This window comes from Harpia harpyja, chromosome 23, assembly GCF_026419915.1.
Source record: "Harpia harpyja isolate bHarHar1 chromosome 23, bHarHar1 primary haplotype, whole genome shotgun sequence".
Taxonomy (NCBI): Eukaryota; Metazoa; Chordata; class Aves; order Accipitriformes; family Accipitridae; genus Harpia; species Harpia harpyja.
This window is the reverse complement of record NC_068962.1, coordinates 1,928,803-1,950,537: the sequence shown is the minus strand read 5'-3', so window position 1 is coordinate 1,950,537 and position 21,735 is coordinate 1,928,803. Positions and strand designations below refer to the sequence as shown.

At 36.1% G+C, this 21,735-nt stretch overlaps 1 protein-coding gene across 1 annotated transcript in view; it reads right to left on the bottom strand.

Annotated features, from left to right (window-relative positions):
* NUP205 (nucleoporin 205) overlaps positions 1-21,735 on the bottom strand; it is a 54,947-nt gene that overhangs the window by 17,829 nt on the left and 15,383 nt on the right. The window contains exons 9-27 of the mRNA XM_052774340.1: positions 21,321-21,437; positions 19,627-19,764; positions 18,330-18,480; positions 17,352-17,557; positions 15,797-15,979; positions 14,581-14,631; positions 13,769-13,978; positions 12,874-12,973; positions 11,058-11,195; positions 10,617-10,806; positions 9,406-9,526; positions 8,829-8,910; positions 8,235-8,399; positions 5,792-5,916; positions 4,722-4,836; positions 3,566-3,715; positions 2,466-2,540; positions 1,572-1,729; positions 552-632 (exon numbers count right to left, since the gene is read on the bottom strand). Coding sequence (XP_052630300.1) covers positions 552-632; positions 1,572-1,729; positions 2,466-2,540; positions 3,566-3,715; positions 4,722-4,836; positions 5,792-5,916; positions 8,235-8,399; positions 8,829-8,910; positions 9,406-9,526; positions 10,617-10,806; positions 11,058-11,195; positions 12,874-12,973; positions 13,769-13,978; positions 14,581-14,631; positions 15,797-15,979; positions 17,352-17,557; positions 18,330-18,480; positions 19,627-19,764; positions 21,321-21,437 — 2,556 coding nt within the window. The remainder of the gene's footprint in view (positions 1-551; positions 633-1,571; positions 1,730-2,465; positions 2,541-3,565; positions 3,716-4,721; positions 4,837-5,791; positions 5,917-8,234; positions 8,400-8,828; positions 8,911-9,405; positions 9,527-10,616; positions 10,807-11,057; positions 11,196-12,873; positions 12,974-13,768; positions 13,979-14,580; positions 14,632-15,796; positions 15,980-17,351; positions 17,558-18,329; positions 18,481-19,626; positions 19,765-21,320; positions 21,438-21,735) is intronic.

Below are 21,735 nucleotides of genomic sequence, written 5' to 3'. Positions count from 1 at the left end.
TGTGCATTTTCTTCCCATTTTAGTCTGAGTCAATTCTCCTTCAACTTTCAAATCCATTCAGCCAATTTCAACTAAATTTAAAAGATGGCAGGAATCTCAGAAAATAATTAAACTTCAAGTTCACTGAAACTATAGCTGTGTAGAAGAAAGGAGAAATAAATTGGCATCCTCTGTGAGAGAAAGGCAAGATGAACTTGGCTGCTACAGACTGTACTTGTCAACAGCCAATCTTGACATCAATATATACTGCTTTCTGTACAGTGGGGTGGGAGCTGCAATTGTTATCAGTAATGGGGAGGGAAAAGGTTCAAGAAAAAAGAAACCAGATTCCATGTCTGCTGTTTAGAGAACAGTACATTAAGTAGTAGTTTATCTTACCAAATTTTAATGAAATTTTAATGTCTCCCCCCCCCCCCCCCCTTCCTTCAGGAATTACTAACTCATAGTTAGGACTCAAAGCCACAAGCTTTCATAGTAAAGCTTAATGCTTGACAGTATATGAAATCCACTAAGACCATCAACAAACAGTAGCTTACTTTTTCTATACTTACCTCCATAAGTAAAGGTCTCTGGCCTATTGCTGCCATTCCTTGAAGGGCATTGACTTCTGCAACCAGCACTCTGTGAAGGTACTGAAATTAAAAAGTTAAAATAGAAACTTTAATGACAAGGAAGATGTATTTGTGCCTCCTAAAAGTATTTAGGAGACGGCTACATAATGAGATGCAACTGAAGGATTGAGATTCAAATAAGTTTTACTCATTTTTTTAGGTTTCTCCAGTACTTCGCCCTCTAACTGCAGTACTTTTAGCTGTCTAGTCTCTCTCCCTGCTTACTACACTTCTCATTTTTGCACTCGTTCATCTCCTTCTGGTCCTAAGTTGCTCTGTCCTTTCATGAGCTCTTCTAAGACATCACACTCCCTTTCCTCTTCAACCTCCACTGTAGTCCTCTTGCACAGAAGGAAGGGTTTGTTTCCTCTCAAGTCTAAAATACATTTTACAACATAGAATATCTGGTTCCTAATATGGAATAGCTGCATTCCTATCACCATCAAGATCACTTATACATTACATTCCGCTCCTGCTCTGTCCATTGTCCCTCAGATCACAAATTTTTCAGGACTACTTATACACTTGTCAAGCACTCATCACAATGTGACACTAACTAAAGCCTCTAAGAACTACTACAGTACACAACTATGTTGTGTATGCAATTGCATACACATATGTAGTACTACATAGTTGTGTACTGGAGACCAATGAAATATGCAAGGTGGATGTCATATCTGCAATATCACTTGGGTGTTCCAAGATAGGAAAATCATTATGATAGAAAATATTTCCTGAAAGTGTCTTAAACTGATGCATCTGTCTACTGCAAATGAGAAATCGGTGTGTGCAATGCAGAAGAAATAAACTAATCCAAATAGTTTGCATAAATTATGCACATATCTGGAACAGCCATACTTTTTATGTGAAAGCAAGTTTCAAGGTATTACTAATACACTGATCATTATTAACAAGATACAAAATAGCACATGCAACTTGAGAACATAGACCACTGCGCACCTTGACATTGCAGACCACTTGTCCACGTGCGTTCTTGTGCTCACAATTAGCAATGACTTGCTCAATCTGAACCCGGTCAAAAAAATCCAGTTGTAAAGGCTCTGGAATGTCCTGACTGAAGTCGATTGAATCCAGAATACTTAAGATCTTCCTGCGTACTGGAAATGTAAATCAATTCAAACTGTTTTCAGAAATATCAAGGGGGGGGAAAAAAAAAAAAAAAAAAATGACAAGAGGAGCCTACCTTTGTAAATCCAAATCTTAATGTGTAAAGTTTCAAAAGAACACATTAAATCTTCAGAAAGTGCAATCAATCTGTATAAGGGGCTTAAAAACATTTTCTAGAGCCTTAAATTCTTAATTTGTTTTATCCTGTATTGTTCTCCTGTTATGTATGTATGTAATCCAATATTTACAAATACAAGATTCTAATTTTTTCTCCTAAATAAAAGCAGGCTGGTTTTCAATGAGAACCACGCAGACTTTTGTTGAGACTTAGAAACATAGTAAGGACATCTGAAGTTACTTACTTGGGTTTTATATTCTTTGCCATGAAAATACAAATATGTTCACCCTTAGCAACAGTCTCACTGGTTTTACTGTTAGCGGTAAATTTATGGACTGCCACACTCCCATTCTGCCCTTCCATAGATACTTAAACACAGACTCTTCTAACTTCCTTTCCAGTCCAGTATTTTCCACTCACTCCAACCATCTATGTCAAGGTTCTAAAATTCATTCTCTTCCCCACACTAAATAAAGTTGTTCCGCATACTGCTGCTGTTTAGAAAGTTTATTATTTTCTTTTTCAAAGTGTCCTTTCTAGAGGCAGCCCTCCCCCCTTCAGGATCGGAAAAACTTTACTGGGAAATTATCAACAGCCATAATGCTTACCTTTGGAAGCAGTGTCAAAGTGGAGAAATCCACTGACCGATCGACTTTCGTCTTCCATCCCTCCTTCACCATCAGCTGAAGGTAATGAAACATAGTAAATAAATTAAAAAAAAAAAATTGAAGTGAAAAATACCACCTACTTTATTAATACTGAAAGACAAAGATGGATAGAGCACACACTGACAAACCTCTTACGTTAAAGTCTTCCAATACAAATACAGCCTTGACTGTTAATAAAATGAAAACAATAGTTACCTCACAGAAGCTAGCCAATTATCAAATACAGACTAGACAGTACTAGAAATTCCTAAAAAGACACCCCACCCTCCAGTATGAATAATGCAGTTGGATGAACACTAAAATGTGTAGGGTATCTGAACACAGTTTCCCGTACTCAGATCTCCACAAGGATGAAGAGACAGTGTTCAGACCTATAAAAATGAGGGAAAACACCATACTGCTGCAGCCCATTACGATATCTTCCAGTTTTATTGCCACCTGTTTCGATTTCTTGGTTCACTTTTACTCTGTTCTGAAACTCTGAAATCTTGCCTTTTTATTTAACATTGCATTTTACGTCACATTGGGATGAAATATCATTTTTGTCATGTTATAACGTCAAAAGCCAAACTGACCTGTTGCTACTACCTTCTGTGAGAGAGGGCTGAAAATGTGTGACAGACAGACAGAAGTTAAGGCTGAGAAAACTTTGTCTAAAACTGTTTTACCAAGGAAGACACTCCACCTTCTCTACACAGTAACAACTCTGGGTAGCATCCCAAAATAAATTATTTTATAACTTTAATCATTTTTTTTATATTCTCCTCTCCTACCCCAGAAACTATGTTTATTTTTTGTATCAGTGTATACACCGAGTTGTCTGAGAGACAGACAAAGCAGCAATGAACAAAAAGATGCCCTAATTTCTTTCACTTCCGAGTCTACAACCACCATCATCTTTCTTCCCATCTCTCCAATGGCAATTCCAGACTCGATATCACACATTAACTGTCACAAGCTTATACAGAAAGGGATTCAAATAAAATCTCTCATACTTCCATTTATTCAACTTATTTACCCTCACAATAAATTCCTCTTACCCAAGTATGGTTTCACAGGCATGTCATCAAGCAGCAGATGCAGCAGTCTCTGTGTGTGGGAGCGCTGGCGGTTCAGCGATGTCACTCGCATTTCTATAGCTGCAGTCTTCATCAGCCAAGACATTTGGTTCAGTGTTGAAATCTCGTGTTCTGGGTAAGGATAAGGAAACGATTATAAAATTGAACATAAATAATATTACTTACTCCAAGGAAAGCACTTTTCATTTGAGAAAGCTTTTAGAGGATGTCATTACTACTTATCTGTTCACCATTTGTTTACGAGACGAAAGGACTGAGAGATCTGACAAAAGCCATTAAATGAACACGTGGTTATTGTGAAAACAAATCATACACATACATGCAATTAAGACTACACGTACACACAAAAAACCTGGATATAACCTGTACTAACAGTCATTGTGGAAAATGCAGTGCTTCATGAGCAAATAGGGTCAGTTATAATTTCAGTGAAAATAATGGGACATTTACCCAAAATAAACTATAACTTTAATCAAAGTTGATAAGGCTTAAATGTGGATCTCCAAGAATTTTCATATTCTATATTCATCTAATTTAGATTCTTAAGTTATATAAGAATCATCTAAAGTGCTTTACCCATGCTGGATACATGCATCCGAATGCTAAGTTTACTATCATTTAACAAAGGACTAGTGGTCAAGCACCTGATAAAGTCAGTTCAGTTTAAGACACCTGAAAAATGTTGGTCTGAAACATTAAAACCACATCTATTAACTTAAAAATTAATGCCATCTCCAAATAAAAATTCTTTATTCAAAGGAAGGGAAGATACAGTTGGTTACAACCACCAGCCTTCTCTGCCCTCAGTTCTTCGTAGCACTCTTACTTTGCAAAATATTTTTTCTGTAGCATAATCTAACAAAACTACAATGGTAATTGAAATATAGATTGGGATTTACTTCTGGACACTTAACACATTCCAAAATTAACTTTTTTTTCTACAAAATCTGAACTTCCTAAATAGGCAGAGTTGAATCCTTGCAGAATTAAAAGGTTAGCGGAGACAGTAATTAATTCAGTTTAATAATGCTACTTATGTTTCTTCTATGATTCCTAGGGAGTCAAAAGATGCATTGAATTTTAACCATGCACAATCTTATCTTAGCACAAAAATTACCTTTGATAGAAAATGGCAAATACTGCAGCTGAGTGAATAAGAAATCCTGACTGGTCCTCAGATATCTCATAGTTGGACCTGATGTGTCAGAACATGCACACAACTGATAGATCACCTGACAATCAAAAACAGTAGAATACCCATTTATGGAATTTATTTTAAAAACAAACCAACAACCAAATCAAAAGATGCATAACACTGTTTTACTGCTCAAACAATATTACCTGTATTTACAGTAAGTTTTCCATCAGCTTACTCCAAAGCTGAACATATTATTTGTAACAGACGTTGAATTATGACATTAAAGGACTACCAGCATGTGGATGATTCCAGCAGCTATTTGCCCACAACATGACACTATATAAGCCTTTCTGCTTGTTCAGCTCACTTAAAAATGAGTGTCTTTTTCAGTCTCCAGGCTCACCAAGACAGGAAATGTAATCTTTTTTTTTTTTCCTCCCTCCTTCTACAGTATGGCCTCTTTCACTTTTAATAGTGTTTAAAATCCTTTCTAGATTCCACAGATTTTTCTACATGATACAGGTGTGTAACCATATGATTATATGATTTAAGGCCAAATATCAGCTACCTTGCATGTACGTCTAATTCAGCTGTCTTCCCCATCTCACCCCCTCAGACATACATATATGCATTCTGTCACTGCTACAGAATAAAGAAGAGAATTTTATTGGCTTATTTGGGATTATTTGTTATCTTACTTGCTGGCAGACTGCAGTTCCAAACTTAAAAAAAAAAAAAAAGGCATATGTCACAACAGATTCAAAGGCTCACCAAAAATATTTAGAACATTAGTTTTCTAAGTATATCGCAATTCCAAGTTCTGACATGAGTGCAGATTCTTTATTTTCTGTGTTGCTACAAGATAATACTTTTTCACACAGAAAAAGGTAGAATAGAAAGAGTTCAATGTATATAAAAACCTGACAGATGCATTTTAAAAATGAAACTATTACCAAAATCATCAACCATCTGTGTTCACCAACCAAGTAGCAGCGTATTTTACTTAGAGCCTACTTGCAGTATATGCCAACAGAAAATATGCTGAATACCTGGTAACAGAGTTCTGCAAGATGAGGAGATTCCTGAACTGCTGTAGGCCCATTCCTTGTTTCGGTACCCTTCTCCAGTATGTTCAAAATAGCATGAAGGCAAGTCCGTGGGCAACCCAAGACGCCTTAAAATACAAAAATAATTTCTTAACATTACCGATGTTACTTGCCTTTATAGCAAAGATAAGTTAGTACACAGAGTTACGGAAACTAAATTGTTCAGATACCTTGTGCTGCACTATACTGCTCCACAGAGCTGCAGCAAAAATATCTGGCAAAGTTTTTTCTCCGTTAATTAAAATAAAAGAAGGAACTGTGTTTCAGCAAAAATCTAATGAAAACATTTATAGTTAGTCTGTAGGCTTTTGAGATACTGGTGAAAGAGGATAAATTATGCAATCAAAATTTATTTAAGAACTTTCTCTTCAGTTCTATTAAAAAAAAAAAAAGAGATTCAATTGATTCTTTAATATTCTGCATGAACCAAATGAAAATTTGAATTCTTGCTCTTAAACTTTAAGTGAATACTCATTTGACAATTTCGAAGAAGAGCTTTAAATTCCTGTCTTTATTTTACAACTACAGCCATTTTATGACTAACGCTCCTAAAGGCACCTGACACTGCAACCAAGGGGAACGGGGAGGAGACTTCAATACTGAAGTCAAAATCCTGTCTTTTTGCATTTTTCCTTTAGCCAATTAATTCTTTAATCAACCCAGAAAGATGTCCTGAAGCAGTAAAGGCATCAATAACCGTAGTTCTTACAGGGGAAATAATCTTCTCTGTTTGGACACGTATAATTTATGCTTTAGTAGGAAATTACTATCTTGAGGCAAATGGCTTATGGTCATAATTTCTTCACATTATTAATGGGATAATTCAAAGAGGTGTGCAAGGCTCTCTCACGGCTTTGAGATAAAGTCCCCTATCACTGACCTAACATGCGATATCCTGTAAAATTGTGTGGTTGCAGATCAGTTACCTGTATTATGTAACTATGGAATTTCAAAATATCCAAAACATGGTCTGCAATCGTAAGCTACTTTGCAGATGAAAAAAATAGGTTGGCATCTTTTTTTCATCTTTCTGACATATCAAACAGTTTTAAGACTTCTTTTTTTTCCCAAATATAATTCAAGTCCTATCTACCCTTCATTTAGAACTATGAAGGACTAAAAACTGCTGGGCCACAGTGTCCAATACAAACCTAAAGATAGTGAGAAATATTCTTCTCGAAGTAACTAAAATCAAATATTTGTTCAAACATGTTCACATAAAACATCCTTTAAAACAGTTGAGAAAGAATCTCATACTTCAGATTGGAAGGGACTTCAGGACGTCTCAACTCCAAACTACTGCCCAGTTATGGTATCAGAGCAGATTGTTCATAGCTTTATACAGTTGGGTCTTGAAAATTTCCAAGCATGAAGACTGCATGACCTCTCTGGCCAACCCACTCCACTGCTTCACTGTCTTCATGGTGAAAAAGTTTCTCCTATATCCAGTTGGAGCCTCTCTTGTTTCAATTTATGCCCACTGTCTCTCATCTTCCTGCCACACACCTCTGAAAAGCCTGGCTTTGTCCTCTCATTAACCTCTTTGTAGGTATTTGAAGACTGCTATGAGGTCCCCCCAAAGCCTTCACTTCTCCAGGCTGAAGAAGTCCCATTCCCTCAGCTTCTCCTCATAGGCTGAGTGCTCCAGCCCCCTGACCATCTCTGCTGAACTTGCTCAAGTTTACCAATGTCTGTCTTGTACTGAATACAAGTTAGAAGCTGAGGAGGCAAACAAGACACATACTAACACACTATTTTTCTCACCAATTCAAGAAACATTAGAAATGTCACTCCTGTTGCTTTAAAGTTCATATTCTCATCTATATCCGTACATATGAATATATAAATATATTAATATACCTAGCAGTAGAATGAAACCCCACATATTCTAAAAGGTTTTCTTCTACAACGTTAAACAAAACTGGTTTTCTTCCCTATAATTAACTTTAACAGGAGTTTGAGGAGGGACAGGATAGTAGTCAAATAGTGTAACTAGTTCAAAGTGACAATCTGCTTTGTAGATTCCCACGTCATATGTAGGTACTTCTTGGATCATCAGATCAATTTCTTTGTACTGTGGACACAACCACGCTGCATAAAAGAGTAAATAAATTAATGTTTCACTTCTAAATTATCATTGTCCCACACAACTCTTAATTTCTAGTCTGTTCCAAAATCCAACTTAAACAAAGGATCAAATCCTGAGGCCATTTAAATGCTGCATTTGGGTATCAACATAACTTTTAATTTAGCTTTTGAGGATTAGAACAAAGCCTGTTGTCTTAACATTAAGAGGAACTGCTTCTCCCCATGAACTTTCCAATAAATATTCTCAGTGTTGGTAACAGAACCAATTAAATGCCAGATCAACTTTTCCTCTTCATACCTGGATCTTGCAGATTTGTGGTGCTGACAGGTTTCTTTAGTTCATATCCCAAGAGATACAGAGCAAGGCTGGGAGGACTACACTCAAGAGAGGTGATAAGGAGATTCAGAATATGGATCCTTGTTTCATGATGGATTTGTGCCCGCTTCTTTTCAGGCTCCAGCTCTTGATTTAAAAAAAAAAAAAAAAAAAAAAAAAAAAAAGGCAAATAATAAAGTGAAGAAAACCATTTAATGGAATAATCCTCAGAGCCTTCAAGTTAAATACAAGAAAGCTAAGGCATCAACTTATATTAGTACAGAGGGATACAAGAACAAAATTTCAAATTACTATTAATACAGCTCTAAATACATCCAGAGCAATGTTAAATACTTGTCTTCTGAAAACAGACTCAGTTTGTGGTTGGCTCATCATACTGTGGACGTATCTTAACATGACATTGGTGCTTTTCATTCTGTTAAAGGTCCAATTCTCCAGAATAAAACACAAGAAAGGGGTTTTCTGACTTAAAAGCACTTTCTTCACCTCTTTCATTAATTTCATTCTATGCAAAAGGCAACAGTGTAAGCCATTTTTAAGAAGCCTTTGACATACCCTCATCTGGATTAATTAATTCTTCTGCATCTTCATTGTCCAAACATTCCACAAACCCAGCCATCAGCTTCTGGCTAATACTCTGTATTCAACAATGGAAGGATGGAAATGAAGAGGATTTTAAGAGTATTAAAAACAATACCTTTCATAATTCCCTCTATGTAAGCTGACAAAAGTTCTAGACAAAAATTATATAACCTAGTTAATAAGCAGGAGTTCAGAGTTGTAGCTGTTCTAAGCATAAGTTAGCAATTAGCTACTGAACAGAAAAAAAATCCAGTTACATATGCTAAATTATCCTCACAGGTTGAAGACTATAAAGCCAAGAAAAAGTCTCAGTATCTCAAAGAATATTGTCCTTTTCCTTCTTGCAAACATTCATGATTTTGTTTTTTTTTCAATTAATGAAGTAGTTGCTTTTCACAATGCCACAGTAAGACTTTTTAGAGGTAGGTAGATACAAGACAAAATATAGCTTTAATGTACTTGATCTAGAAACCTATCCTTTAAATTAACATTATGGAGCAGTATTTCTCCACCAGTTTCTCTGTCTAGATCCAAAGAAACTGACACTTACCTGATCATGTGTGAAATCACCAACTAGCTTTATCTGGATGTTGGAATTATAAGAAATACAGCATAAAATCTTTGCACTTTCAAAAGCCAGTTCAGGATTGCTGTTTCCATGATAAAGATACCTTCAAAAATACAAAATTATTGTAATGAAATTGTTGAGAATTTCACTACTTCAAGACAGTAATGCACAGATGAGAAATTAACATTTAGAACTAAAACATTTACAAATCAAACTAAGTGAGATAACGTTAAAGCTACAAACAAAATTTCACTCTACACGAAGCACTTAACACTCCTCCATCAAAAGGAGGGTAGTAGGCTGAGTAGGGATAATAATCTCTCCTGGAATTTTTATCATTCTTTTTATCCAAAATCTGTCTCAAACACTGCAGGGTAAGTTAAAACAACTGGTCACAGGCTCACACAAGAAACATGGAGAAAATACCTTCAGATCATGCAGAAACAAGCGTCACTGAAGGCCAAAACTAGGTAAAAATCAACTACTGCATGTACCCAAAATAGGTGAGAGAAAAAAAATAAAAGCATCTTAAAAGGCGCACTTCTTTTAAACTATTTGTCAACTACAGTTTATGTGAAAAAAGTAATATAAATGGAAGACAAAAACATGGATACAGAAAGAGTTCATTTTTTTTGTGGATTCCACATCAGAATATCACTGCTTTTTTATGCACTCAATTCTACTGTTCATCAGTGTTGGTTTGTCTGTAAAGTTGTTATAAAAACAAACAGTAACAGAAGGTGTCAGTGGGAAGTGGAAATCCTAAAGTTTCACATTTGAAACAGAGTTTCAGAGTACTAGCCTGATACTTTTAATATAGTAGCTAACGGACAATACTGTAAAACATTTAGGTGGCCAATAACAACCACATGAAGTTTTACTCTCCCACTCTATGACAACCAAAGTCTGGGGCAAACTGAAAATTATATGCAAGGGAATCACTGCACATAAGGCAACCAGGAAGAAATCATGAGGGGAAAAAAAAATTCAGAAAGAAAAACTATAAATGCAGATCCCAATCTTGCACTAGAAAATACACAGATCATACCACCTATGAAGACACCTGCCCCCTGCAAGAAAATTTCAGAGATGCTCTGTGCAAAGAAGCATTGGCTAGCAAAACTAATGAAAGGACCAGGATCCAAACGCTTCGTGCCTCCAAAACTCCTCCCTTCGCAGTATTTTGCACATACCTAGCGATATTCACCACATGATCTGCCTTTTTAGTGCGAGGATTGATTCCTTGAAGCAGCTGCTCCAGTGGTGTGACAATAAGGGAAAGGTGGCTCTCCCGCAACAGATCCATAAAAAGATTCTCTTTCTGTAGGGTTAAGTTTAGAAGTGCAAGGCAATACTGTACAGCTTTCTCTAAATGCTTCTTCCCTGCAGTGCACAAACAACAAAAAACCATAAGGAAAACAAAGGAGCAGTTAGACTACATTCATAAACCTCATTCATCAAGCCTTGCTCCAGGAACGAACTTGTCAGTTGTTTACTAGTAGGAAAATTCCCCCCAGAACACAATTTTTATAAGCAAGAGACACAATATCAAGTTGAAGATATGCAGCACTAGCTTTAAATCCTACTTAGTATGCATTTTAACTTCACGTGAAAAATAAATTCTAGGCACATACCAGGAAACGGAGCATAAGTATCAAGCTGCTTAACCCCTTCTTCTAGCAAACTAAGGGACAGTTCCAGCATTGGGGACTCATTCAATAGATGATACATCAAATTGAATCCAGGTGGTTTATATGCTATTATTTCTTCTCCTAAAGAGAGGAGTGGAAAAAAAGAATTAACATCTAATAGAAAAGACTTTCATTACTCAAGCTAGCCGCCTGAGCTACAAAACATAACTCCCTGTTGTTGTAAGCAACATCTAAATAGGTGAAACATACTGCATATAAAGTCTTGAGGTTTTCTTTACACATAGCCATTTAGGTAATTTAAAAAGCTTGGGAAGAGTAGTAATGGCAACTACCATTACTTTTCACTATCTAATAGCATAATTTCAACTTTAACCAGTTAAGACTTTCCCTAAGTAGATCTGACCTTAGATTCAAATCAATGCTAGGACTTTATACCACTTGGAGCTATATTAAGTGATTTTGCAAGACTGAAAAGTAACTGGAAAAAGTTTACATCCCCCCAAACCTGCATGAAGACCCTGGATGAGGGAAAAAGCATTTCCAGAAATCAAAGCTGAGAAGGTCCACTGAACCCCTAATGCTCATAGTGTATAGATACTTGCATGTCTGTTGTAAATATGTATGCAGAAATGAAACTACTAGCCTAAAACTCAAAGATCCTCATAAAACTAAATAAAAGTCAAGACTAATGTTTCTGGTTTATCTAGTCTCCTAGTAAACTGTGGTGGATAAATGGTGGATAAAAGCAGGAGAGCAGTAAGAATCTTTTTTAATATGCAAGTGAGAACAAGGGTGCAGTTTCTTTTGGCATCAGCTTAAACAATCCCCTTCTCCTTCCATTCATTCCATGTCCGTGCTGCCCCATAACATGCCAATAGACATGCCATGCCACTATGGACCCACACACTGCATCAGTTCAAGAAATGGATCTAGTCAAAAAGATCGGTTTTAACCCATTTCTCCAATATATCATGTAACCCACAAATAATCATACAAGCTGAAGGACTAGCTGAGGACAGGAATGAGCTAACAGAAATTGCTCAGGCCAGTTAAGCTACCAAGAACTGTTTGTCAAAATACAGGACACAGAGGCCTCCCAGACTGAGGCGAGCTCACTGGAGAAGTATGTCTTAAAGTTGTTGTTCACTTCAGAAGTGGTTCTTACAGCTCTCTACTGCTACGAGCAAATCCACAGGCATGAGGCTGGCATTCAAAGTTAGGAAGAACCTTCATATTAAAAAAAAAATCTGCAGCCCAAATAAGCCTTAAATTTCCTATAATGAGGCAACTGCCATCTACTTTCGCCTTTTAAAGAATAGCTGTCCAGAATTAAATGTCTTCAGATCATAATTCTACTGCTACTGTCTGCTCTGAATAATTGATCTATCTATAATATTAATATTAGAGGATATATCAAATACACTGACTCCTTTAAATTAACCCTATGAATAGTGGTGATTTAGATATAGACCAAAGAAATCCAGAGGAACAAGCCCAAAACCAAGGTATTTTTTAAGCGTCAAATGCTGCTCTTTGATCAAACCAGCAATGCAAGACAGACAGAAACCATCCTCTTAGCAAAGCTAGGGAAATAAGAAACAGTGTACATGAAGCCCTACTGAATTAGCAACAGAGCTCCTGATAGTACGTGGACATTTTTTGAATGTCTTCCTATCTTAAAGCCATGGTGTAGCTTTCCACCAGCTTGCTTGCAATATTGGACAAGATCACAAGATAGAGGCAAGAGAGCAAAGCAAGTTACAATTCTGTTTGTCAGTGAACAAATGAACAAGTTAACCTTGTAACTCCACATATTGGTCCACAAAGTCTTCAAGTTGAGGTTCATAGTCCCGCAGCAATTTGTAAAACACTTCCAGAACTACCTCAGCTACTTCCCACTGTAGATAATTACAAAATGAAGACAAAGTCATACACAGAATAAAACTGATACTGCAGCAACAAGACCAGGACAACAAAGAATACAACAGGCAGTGCAGTGATGGATCCGTAGTATGGCATGACTGTCTAATTCTGAAATACGTTCCAACAACACTTATAATTCATCATGTCAAATAATTTGAAAGGCCAAGCTTTCCTTCTGAAGTAAAATGGAACACCAAAACAGATTTATTGCCTATTTTAAGCTCTATGATACAATATACATATTAGTTTATTGAAACTACAAGCAATAAAGACTCTTTAACAGGTATACAGCTAGTAAGAGATCATTAACAGCTTCCAGGATACAGTTTAGCATGCACTTTAATCCAGAAGAATCATAAAGGAAATTCAAATTCCTCGGTTCAGCAAGTCAGAAATATTCTCTGAAGTATCATGAAGAAAGGACAAATCTGACTTGTAGATTTGGGCATGTGATGTTCAGAAGTCATTAGCCATGTAGAAGAGTTCCAGAGTCCTGTATAGCAAATTGAAATTTAGCAATAATATAAGCTGCTTCTGTTTTTTTAAAAGGATACTTTATACAGGCTCCTTAGAAGTAGTTCACAGATCCTGATCACCCACAAGTTGAAAAATCACCTGTTTACAGAATCAAAACACTATGAACTGCTCCAGGTTACCTCTGCTTCATCAAACTTGCACAGCTTCTCAAACAGATCTAAGCCACATCACCAATGACAAATCATTTTAACTACATCCTAAAAAAAAAAAAAAAGTTTTCAAACAAAAATTACTTTTTCAGCAGCTCTCCGGTAAGCTCTGGTGCGGAATCGGAGAAACACAGCATCCCTGAGGAACTGGAGATAGGGATCAAAGCCTGGTGGGCGGAGGCCTGCCCCCAAGTTCGAGGGGAATGAACTCTCCACTAACGTGCTGATGAGTCGACAGAAGGCACGGGTTAAAGGATATTCCTCACATCGGGACTCAATCTCATTCAGTTCCACCTTCCCAAGAGGACAGCAAAAACAGAAGAAGAAAAATCAAAGATTTTGAGGGAGGAAGAAACATGTGAGAACAAATAATGTAAGGGCATCATCTGTGAATTACTTCACAGTGAATTGGCTTTGCTGCGTTTTTGGCGACGGTACACTACAAACAAAGCAAAAGCTGTGAAGCAACAGTACTGTCATTTCAGTTCAGCAATACACTCTTCATCCATTTCTGAGCTACTAGAAGGTATGCCTCAACACTTACATACTTTGCTTTTATTTACCACTTTTATTAGAAGTGGGCTGTACTAAGGTGTAACAAAAGTGAGGCCAATTTAGGAAAATAGGAAAATGAAAATCTTCATAAGAAGTGCTCATAAGGAATTTGAGAATTTAGATGCTGCTCTTTTACTAGTACAAAGCTGCACTAGATTCGTAAATGGATAAAATTTCCAGAAATTACAAGCAGGCCTGAAAGTAATTTAAGAAGAGTGAAATGACAGCACCTATTCCAAGGGTTTCCCGTGGACACAGCAACATGTGCTGTGTCTGCAAGTGTTTCCCAAACTCGTACGCAGATGGTCAGAGAGGCTGCCTAGGTACAAAGAAACCCTTACCTCAATACCAATTGCTTGTCTCTGCCCTGGACTTCTCACAGTTTGTAGTATCTTCAAAAGAGAAAGAGAAATGAAACAACACATTTCACATAATTGAAGTGCGTCTCCATCATTTCTATCAGTACTAAAAGGTACTCATCACTTCTGAGCTGTAAGAAGAGGTTTCCTAAATCCTCTTAAAAGGTGAAAAGCTAAGATTTTTCTGTCTGAAAGGCTGGATTATACGTTGTACGCTTGTATGTTTCTAGCTTTACATCCTCAAAGATCTGCATCATGGTTATCGTTAAATGAAACAAAGAACAGAAATACTTTCACATTAACAATTTTTGTCTTATATTGGCTAGGGGAAAGACGTTTCCCTTGTTATCTCTTACAAGAGCATATTTTAAGGAATATCATAAATTAGGAAGCAAAGGTGGTGAGCATTTACAATACTACCATTATAAGATGTCATTATTGTCAGGGTCTTTCTATTAGTAATTAACAATAAACCAGCAGTTGCAGTTCAAATCCCTCAAGTTCTTCCAAATAAAACAGCAATTGGTCTGAACCATAATATAGACTATAAAATAAGCCCATCCTGTTATGGTTTTTGAATTAACAATACTGAGAGCATTTACATTTGATATTCATCTTCCTTAGGACTCACATTTAAAATTTTTCTCTGAAATCAAGACAGAAGGGAAAAAACCCTTTTTTGAAAGGTAGGACTTTTAATATGTACCTGACATTTGCCACCTAAATGTGAAAGTTGGCAGCAATATCCTGTAAATTACAATTAACTTCCTCTGAAAATTAAATGCCTGAAAGTGGAGCTTTTTAGCCAGTCCCTTCTTTCTATGAGCACCACTCACACTGGAAGAATATTACACACCAAAAAACCCCCAAAACCCAAACAGAAAAATATGTAACCTGAAGAACATTTATTACTGATGACATACACTGAGGAAAAAACATACTGAACACACAGGACTGTGTTAGGAAACCTGTATTTATGTAAAATAAGCACAGCCAATGAGATCACTGAGGCATAAAACCATACTGTCATTTTCAAAATCGTTTCAAAGTAAGAACTGCATTAACTAAGTGAAAAAAAATTATATTCAACAATGGCAACAAGAAAATTCAGGAGGAAATGCAATACTATTTCAAATACACTGACAATTTCAACATATTGGGATGCTGTAAGTTCTAAGCACTGAAAATCCTAAAATACCTGCGTATATTCCAGGGATTGCCAGAGCGAAGCAGCTATTTCAGGAGATTTTCCAAAAGCAGTAAGGGTTTCTAATAGTTCCGCTTTCAAAATAGGAGGAATGCTGCACTGCAGAAGTCCCAGAATGACCACTACTGGTGTCCACTGAGGGTGCTCACAAAGAGCCAAGCGAGCATTCTCACTCTACAGAGTTCAACCGAAAACAAAACTGCAGATTATTACTTTGAAGATTATTCATGTCTTCCAATCTCTAACTCACAGTTCAGTATCAACAACTCTGCTTCGTACTTGAAAGTACGCAAAACATCAGAAAACTGGCAGACCATTCCAAAGCAAACAATTTTAATTAAAAAAAAGCCCAATTTAATGACTCACGAGTACTAAAATTGTGCTTATCCATACAGAAAAATTATGTGCATAATATAACCTCCTTATAATAACCCAATTTTTTTTTTTTTTTTTTTTTTTTTAAGTAGACACACATTCATAGAATTAGTCTTAAATAAGTTCAAGTACTTACACTCTAGACAGCTTCTTCAAGCACTGGTAGAGGGACTTTATCAATATTTCTATTATGAACTTAAACTGCATTTGGACATTTGCTAGGAACTTAGACCAATTTGTTTAAGTCTAAGAGCAGGGTCATCACCAATGTAAGCTCATTTGAGACTCTCAGATGAACCACTGGGCAGCCTCTAGCCTCTGCAAATGATAATTCCCTGCAGCCTTAGAACAAATCTGCTTCTTTCCAGGTTATGGTTTGATGACGCCAGGAAATATTAGTTTTAAGAGTTCCTTTTTCCCCATGCTTATCTAATGTTGACATGATAGCTCACATAGGAACACCCCATTATCACCATCACCAAGGATGATTTTTAAAAAGCCTGATTAGTTTCACCAATCTGTCTTGTGTTTGCGTCAGCAAAACCAAGGGCATCTCACTACATCACAGAATTTTTAAGCTGCAGAGGCTGCTGGGTACTGAAGAGCTGAATTCCACACTATCCAGAATTACCCAGACAATTCACAATACAAAATCTGCATTGCAGTTTTATTCTCTTGGAATCCTCTTCCAGTCAATTCATGGCACATTTTACTCTTTTGGTTTGGGGACATTTTAAATCTAACTCTGGAGGCAAGTTTCACAGTTGATCAGTTTCCTTGCCAAACTTCTACCATTTCTTTTTAAATTCATCTATTATTTTTGCCTTTTCAAACTCATAATTAAATGCAAAGAACTTTCCTACTCCGTAGTCATTTCCTCTGAATATACCTCAATTCTGAAAGACATCTCCATGACACCAAAGTGTCAAGGCAGCAAGAAAATCAGTAACACCAGCAACACAGGAAAAGGTGTCATCACTTCCTGCTTCGCCTGGACTGCGTGTTTGGTCATAACAGTTATTCCTGATGCTTCCCGCACTTTTGTTCTATTTACACAGGTAAATTTGCCCTACATACCTTTTTGGTCAAGTGAACTTCACAGCTGAATGATGATGTTTTGCAAGAAAAAAAAAAAGTATTAACAAAGAAAACCAAATAAAAGGTTACTTACCCAATTTACTATAACAGTGGTCAGCTGTAAAAACGCAATTAATCCATCCTGTTCTTTCTGTGTGATTCCTCGGAGAGGCAGATGACGATACTGGACACTATCTGCACTCGGCAAGTCTTTCCTTAAGTGCTCATGATAAAGCATCAAAGAGTGGAAGAAATGCTCCCAGGAGACAGGGCTGCCACCTGCTCCTTGGATGTTTTCCGCTAGAAAAATGACAAACAGGTGACAAGATGTGTTTTCTACTCTTTCACAGGGTGACAAGCAAAGTAGTTAAATTTAAAAGGAAAACTTTCTTACCTAGAGGAAAAAAAAAAGTTCAAAGTACAGCTATTGTTTCCAAAATTAGTGGTTCTGGTTTGGGATTTTTTTGTTGTTGTTATTGGGGGTTTTTTGTTTGTTTTTGTTTTTTAATAGAGACAGAAGGGTGCTAATATGAAAAGCCAGTACAAGTAAGTTCTCCATTCTATGAATCAGAATGTTTGCAGCGTTATTTCTGTCTTCAAAGTAGGGGGTTTTTTTCCCAGTTTGATCAATGCAAAATTAATGCAAAACACAGGACTAACCATCATCTTTTACTTTCAGAAAGTGCTATTATACTACATGTATCAAAAAATTGTAACAGAACAAAGTGCGTCTAAAAAAAGTCAGCTCAGGAAAGATAACTTTAAGACATTACTCATTTTATAGTTTACAATAAGCATTACTGATGTTCTGCATCTCTTATGGTGTTAAGACAGAGCTTTTTAAAAAAGTGCATTATTTCATTATGTGAATTACTTGCTAAGGTGCTCAGACATTTAATTACCTAATCAGTCTTTTTTTTCCAGATTACACTTTCAAGTGAAGCCTTCCAGTTTCATCTTTGTACTAACAATGAAGTGTTAAAAGTATGAAGCCACAGTTCATCTCAAATGAGTCTTTGTACTTTTCTAAAGAAAAAGAGTTGAGAAAGAGCTGAAGTGTCATTTTTCTTACCATGACTACTGCCATTGACTTTTAGCAAACTAAAGCAGTAATGAGCACACTGAGGTCCACTAGCCAATCCCCGCAGCATTTTCAAGTATGGGATGTAAATTGTGGAAGGAAGTAGATCTCCCATTTGCCTAACAAACTTTGACAAGACAACCTAGAAAAAATAAACATCAGTGTTTTAAAAAAAAAAAAAAAAAAATTAAATCTGAGTATTTTAGAAAAACAATAGGCAGCCGAAGTCAGAAAACAGATTCTAATGTAATCAGGGCAGGATAGAGGGGTAGAATCACAACTGAAAAAAGAAAAAAAAAAAAAAAAAAAAAAAAAGAAATCCTTTGTAGACTGGCCTATTTAGTTTCCCTGCAGGTGAGAATATGTTTCAAAGAGAAAATAAACAAAACGAAATAATGCATGCTATTGCAAATTATACTAACTCTCCAATTCTGTATTTCTAGTGATAAAATTTACTTCAGCTCACAAGTGCTGCACAGCAGTATTATTAACACATCTCACGGTGCAAGTTAAGTGATATTGGGAAAGAATTCACTATGTTTGTCATATCCCTGCACAGTAATTCACACACACAGTGGCTCCTCCCAGGGTCATATTAGGGTGTTTGCAGATTACACCAGGCCCTAACTGAAGATGCCGGTATTCTGGGTGGGTCTTGGGGTGTGTCCAGTATGTCTTGTACTAGATTTTGCCTAACACTGCACAGTCCTTCAAGAAGCATTGAAGGCTGACAGCATCCCAGGTATCTAAAGAGTTTTGAAACATCTGCTTCATCTGTTCAGATTGCTGCTTCATTCTAATTTTAAGTTCTGTCTCTCATGGGCTATAACCTTTGGGCTTTGAATAATTACAATACTCTTATGGATTTTTACCCCCCAAAATACTGTCAATGACAGTTAATAAAGTTTTTTTATAGTTAAGGAATTTAACTTCTCAGTTACACCAAAAAGGTATGTAGAGGTCATCTGACAGAAAACACAAGAGCACTGTTACCGGAATTCATTTAGCAACTGCAATAAAATCAGACCTAAACAAAATTTTCAGAGTTTTGTTAGGACACTTTCTTACTAAGATCATTGACAACCACGAATGACTGGCAGTAGCTCACTTTAGAGCAAGCAACAATAACCATGTCATGCAAAGCAGGACACATGCAGATAAGTCACTGATAAAAGATAATGTCTTCTTAGACGCTAGCTGTAATAAGGATACCAAAAACTTTGTTGCCTGGGTTTTTTATTACTTTAATTTCAAGTTATTAGTAATTACTCAAGAAAATCTAGATAACCTGGCGCTGAGGGGGTCGCTGATGAGCTACTCCAAGGTAGGACCCCATGATGGTAGATGACTGCAAAGGCTCTGATGGACACCAGTACTCAAGCGCAAGTTCCAGATTAAAGGGGTCTTTCCTATACAATTCAGCAATCTATCAGAGAAAGGAAGATGTTAGAAAAATATCAACTATATAAAGAATAGATGATTACTTCAACAATAAGCACTGCTTCTAGGTAAGCTAAACACGTCTGAGAGGCAAAGCATCCCACAGCTGGTGTTCCATTCCTTAAAACTCTCTGAAAATGACAGCTTCTAAATAGCAATATCAGAACAAATGACAGCCAGAGAAATTCAAAATGTACACAGAAGTAAAACTTTCATAACTTCTAATTATTATAGATTAAATCATTGCTAAGGAAACAGTGTCATTTCTCCTTAAATAACCATTTGCGTACCTTGATATATTAACTTAAAAACAAGTTAGCCAGTATCAGGATTAGAAATCTTACCCATTATCTGAACATACAAATTTCTCAGAATAAATTTTAATTTCTACGTCTTCATTTAAGTTTACTATATATCTCAGAGCTACTTAAGAATGCATTTCACTACAAATTTTCCTGTTAATGTCCTATAACCTAAAGGACTACCTTTGGAAAAGACAAGTAATCCCTATATTAAAGACTGCTATATTGAAAATTGCACGCTTGTGCATTTTCATGTTAAATAAGGGGAAATATGCAAGTTTTTAATTTATTTATGAACAGAAAATATAATATGCACCAGTTCAATATGCACATCTGTTTTCTGATGTGGGGTTTTTTTGAAAGTGCAGTTAGGTAACTTTAATATTTAAATAAACAATTATTTAAATTTTCTTTCAATTTTATTTTATTTCAATTTCATTTCTTTTATTAAAAAATATAACGGAAAGAGAAAGATCTTTCTTTTAAATATACACTTGTGGTCAAAATTCTACTGGAATTAAGGAATTTGTAATTCCAGCAGCCTTAATGGGGTCACCTTGCCTAGCCTACTCTACAGCAAATACCAAACAGTCTTCCAAAATTCTCATTACAAGTATATCAACACATGAAAATTATTTAAACTTTCCAATTCTTTATCAGAATAATTGTCAATAGTGGGGGGAAACCCCTAAAACCTAATTATAGTTTACCCACAGTAAATAGGGAAAAATTTGAAGACTTACAGAAACATAAAACACTTTGTAAACATAAAGGTCTAGATACACAAAGGTGTTCCATTCCAAAGAACTTCCATGCATTTAGCCAGATCTCAACTCCAGTGACAGCCTATAGTCTTAAAATTCCTATTTCTAAGTTACATTAAAATAAGATGGCTTACAATAATAGATATGCTAAGATAATCTTATAATTGAAATTTTAGATATTTTGCAAAATAACTTCAGCTCAAGAACTCTTCAAACATAAGAAACAATGCAGTATTTACTTACTAAACAAGAATTAAATGACACTTCATTAACATCAGAAGCCAAGGCAGTAAATGAATTCCTTTACATGAAAAGTTACAGAAAGTGTCTATATTTAAGAAAAAAAAAAAATCCCTCTAATCCAGAAAGGGAGAGATCCAGCACTGTATGTTATCATTCAGATACGGGTTTTCTGATGAAGAAGGAAAGTCACAATCAGTTTTTGCCACAGTAATTTAAAAGAAAATAGGGCTTACTAAAAGCATTAAGTGCTCCAGATCTCTCCGAAGGGAAATAGGTGGATCATTACCCATCTGAATACTCATGTGGATCATGCGAGCATCTTCATCAGCACGGTTTCTCAGCTGTTTTACCTACACAGTTTATGACGTGGAAAAAAAACACTGGTCTTTATTTAGCTAAGAATGAAACAGAAGAGAATAATGGAATTGTCTAAACAGCCTATTAAAAACTAAGAAATCAAATGAATTTGCACATACGTGACAAGAATATTCAATTTTTTTTTTTTTTTTAATCCTCTCCCCTCAAAGAGCTTACATTCAAAGATACATTCAAACACTTTTCTTACTGCCAAGGCCCTCAGTTCATAGCAAAACCCCTGAACTTATACCATGGGAGTTTTTCCCAACTGACTTCACCAGATCCTTTAGT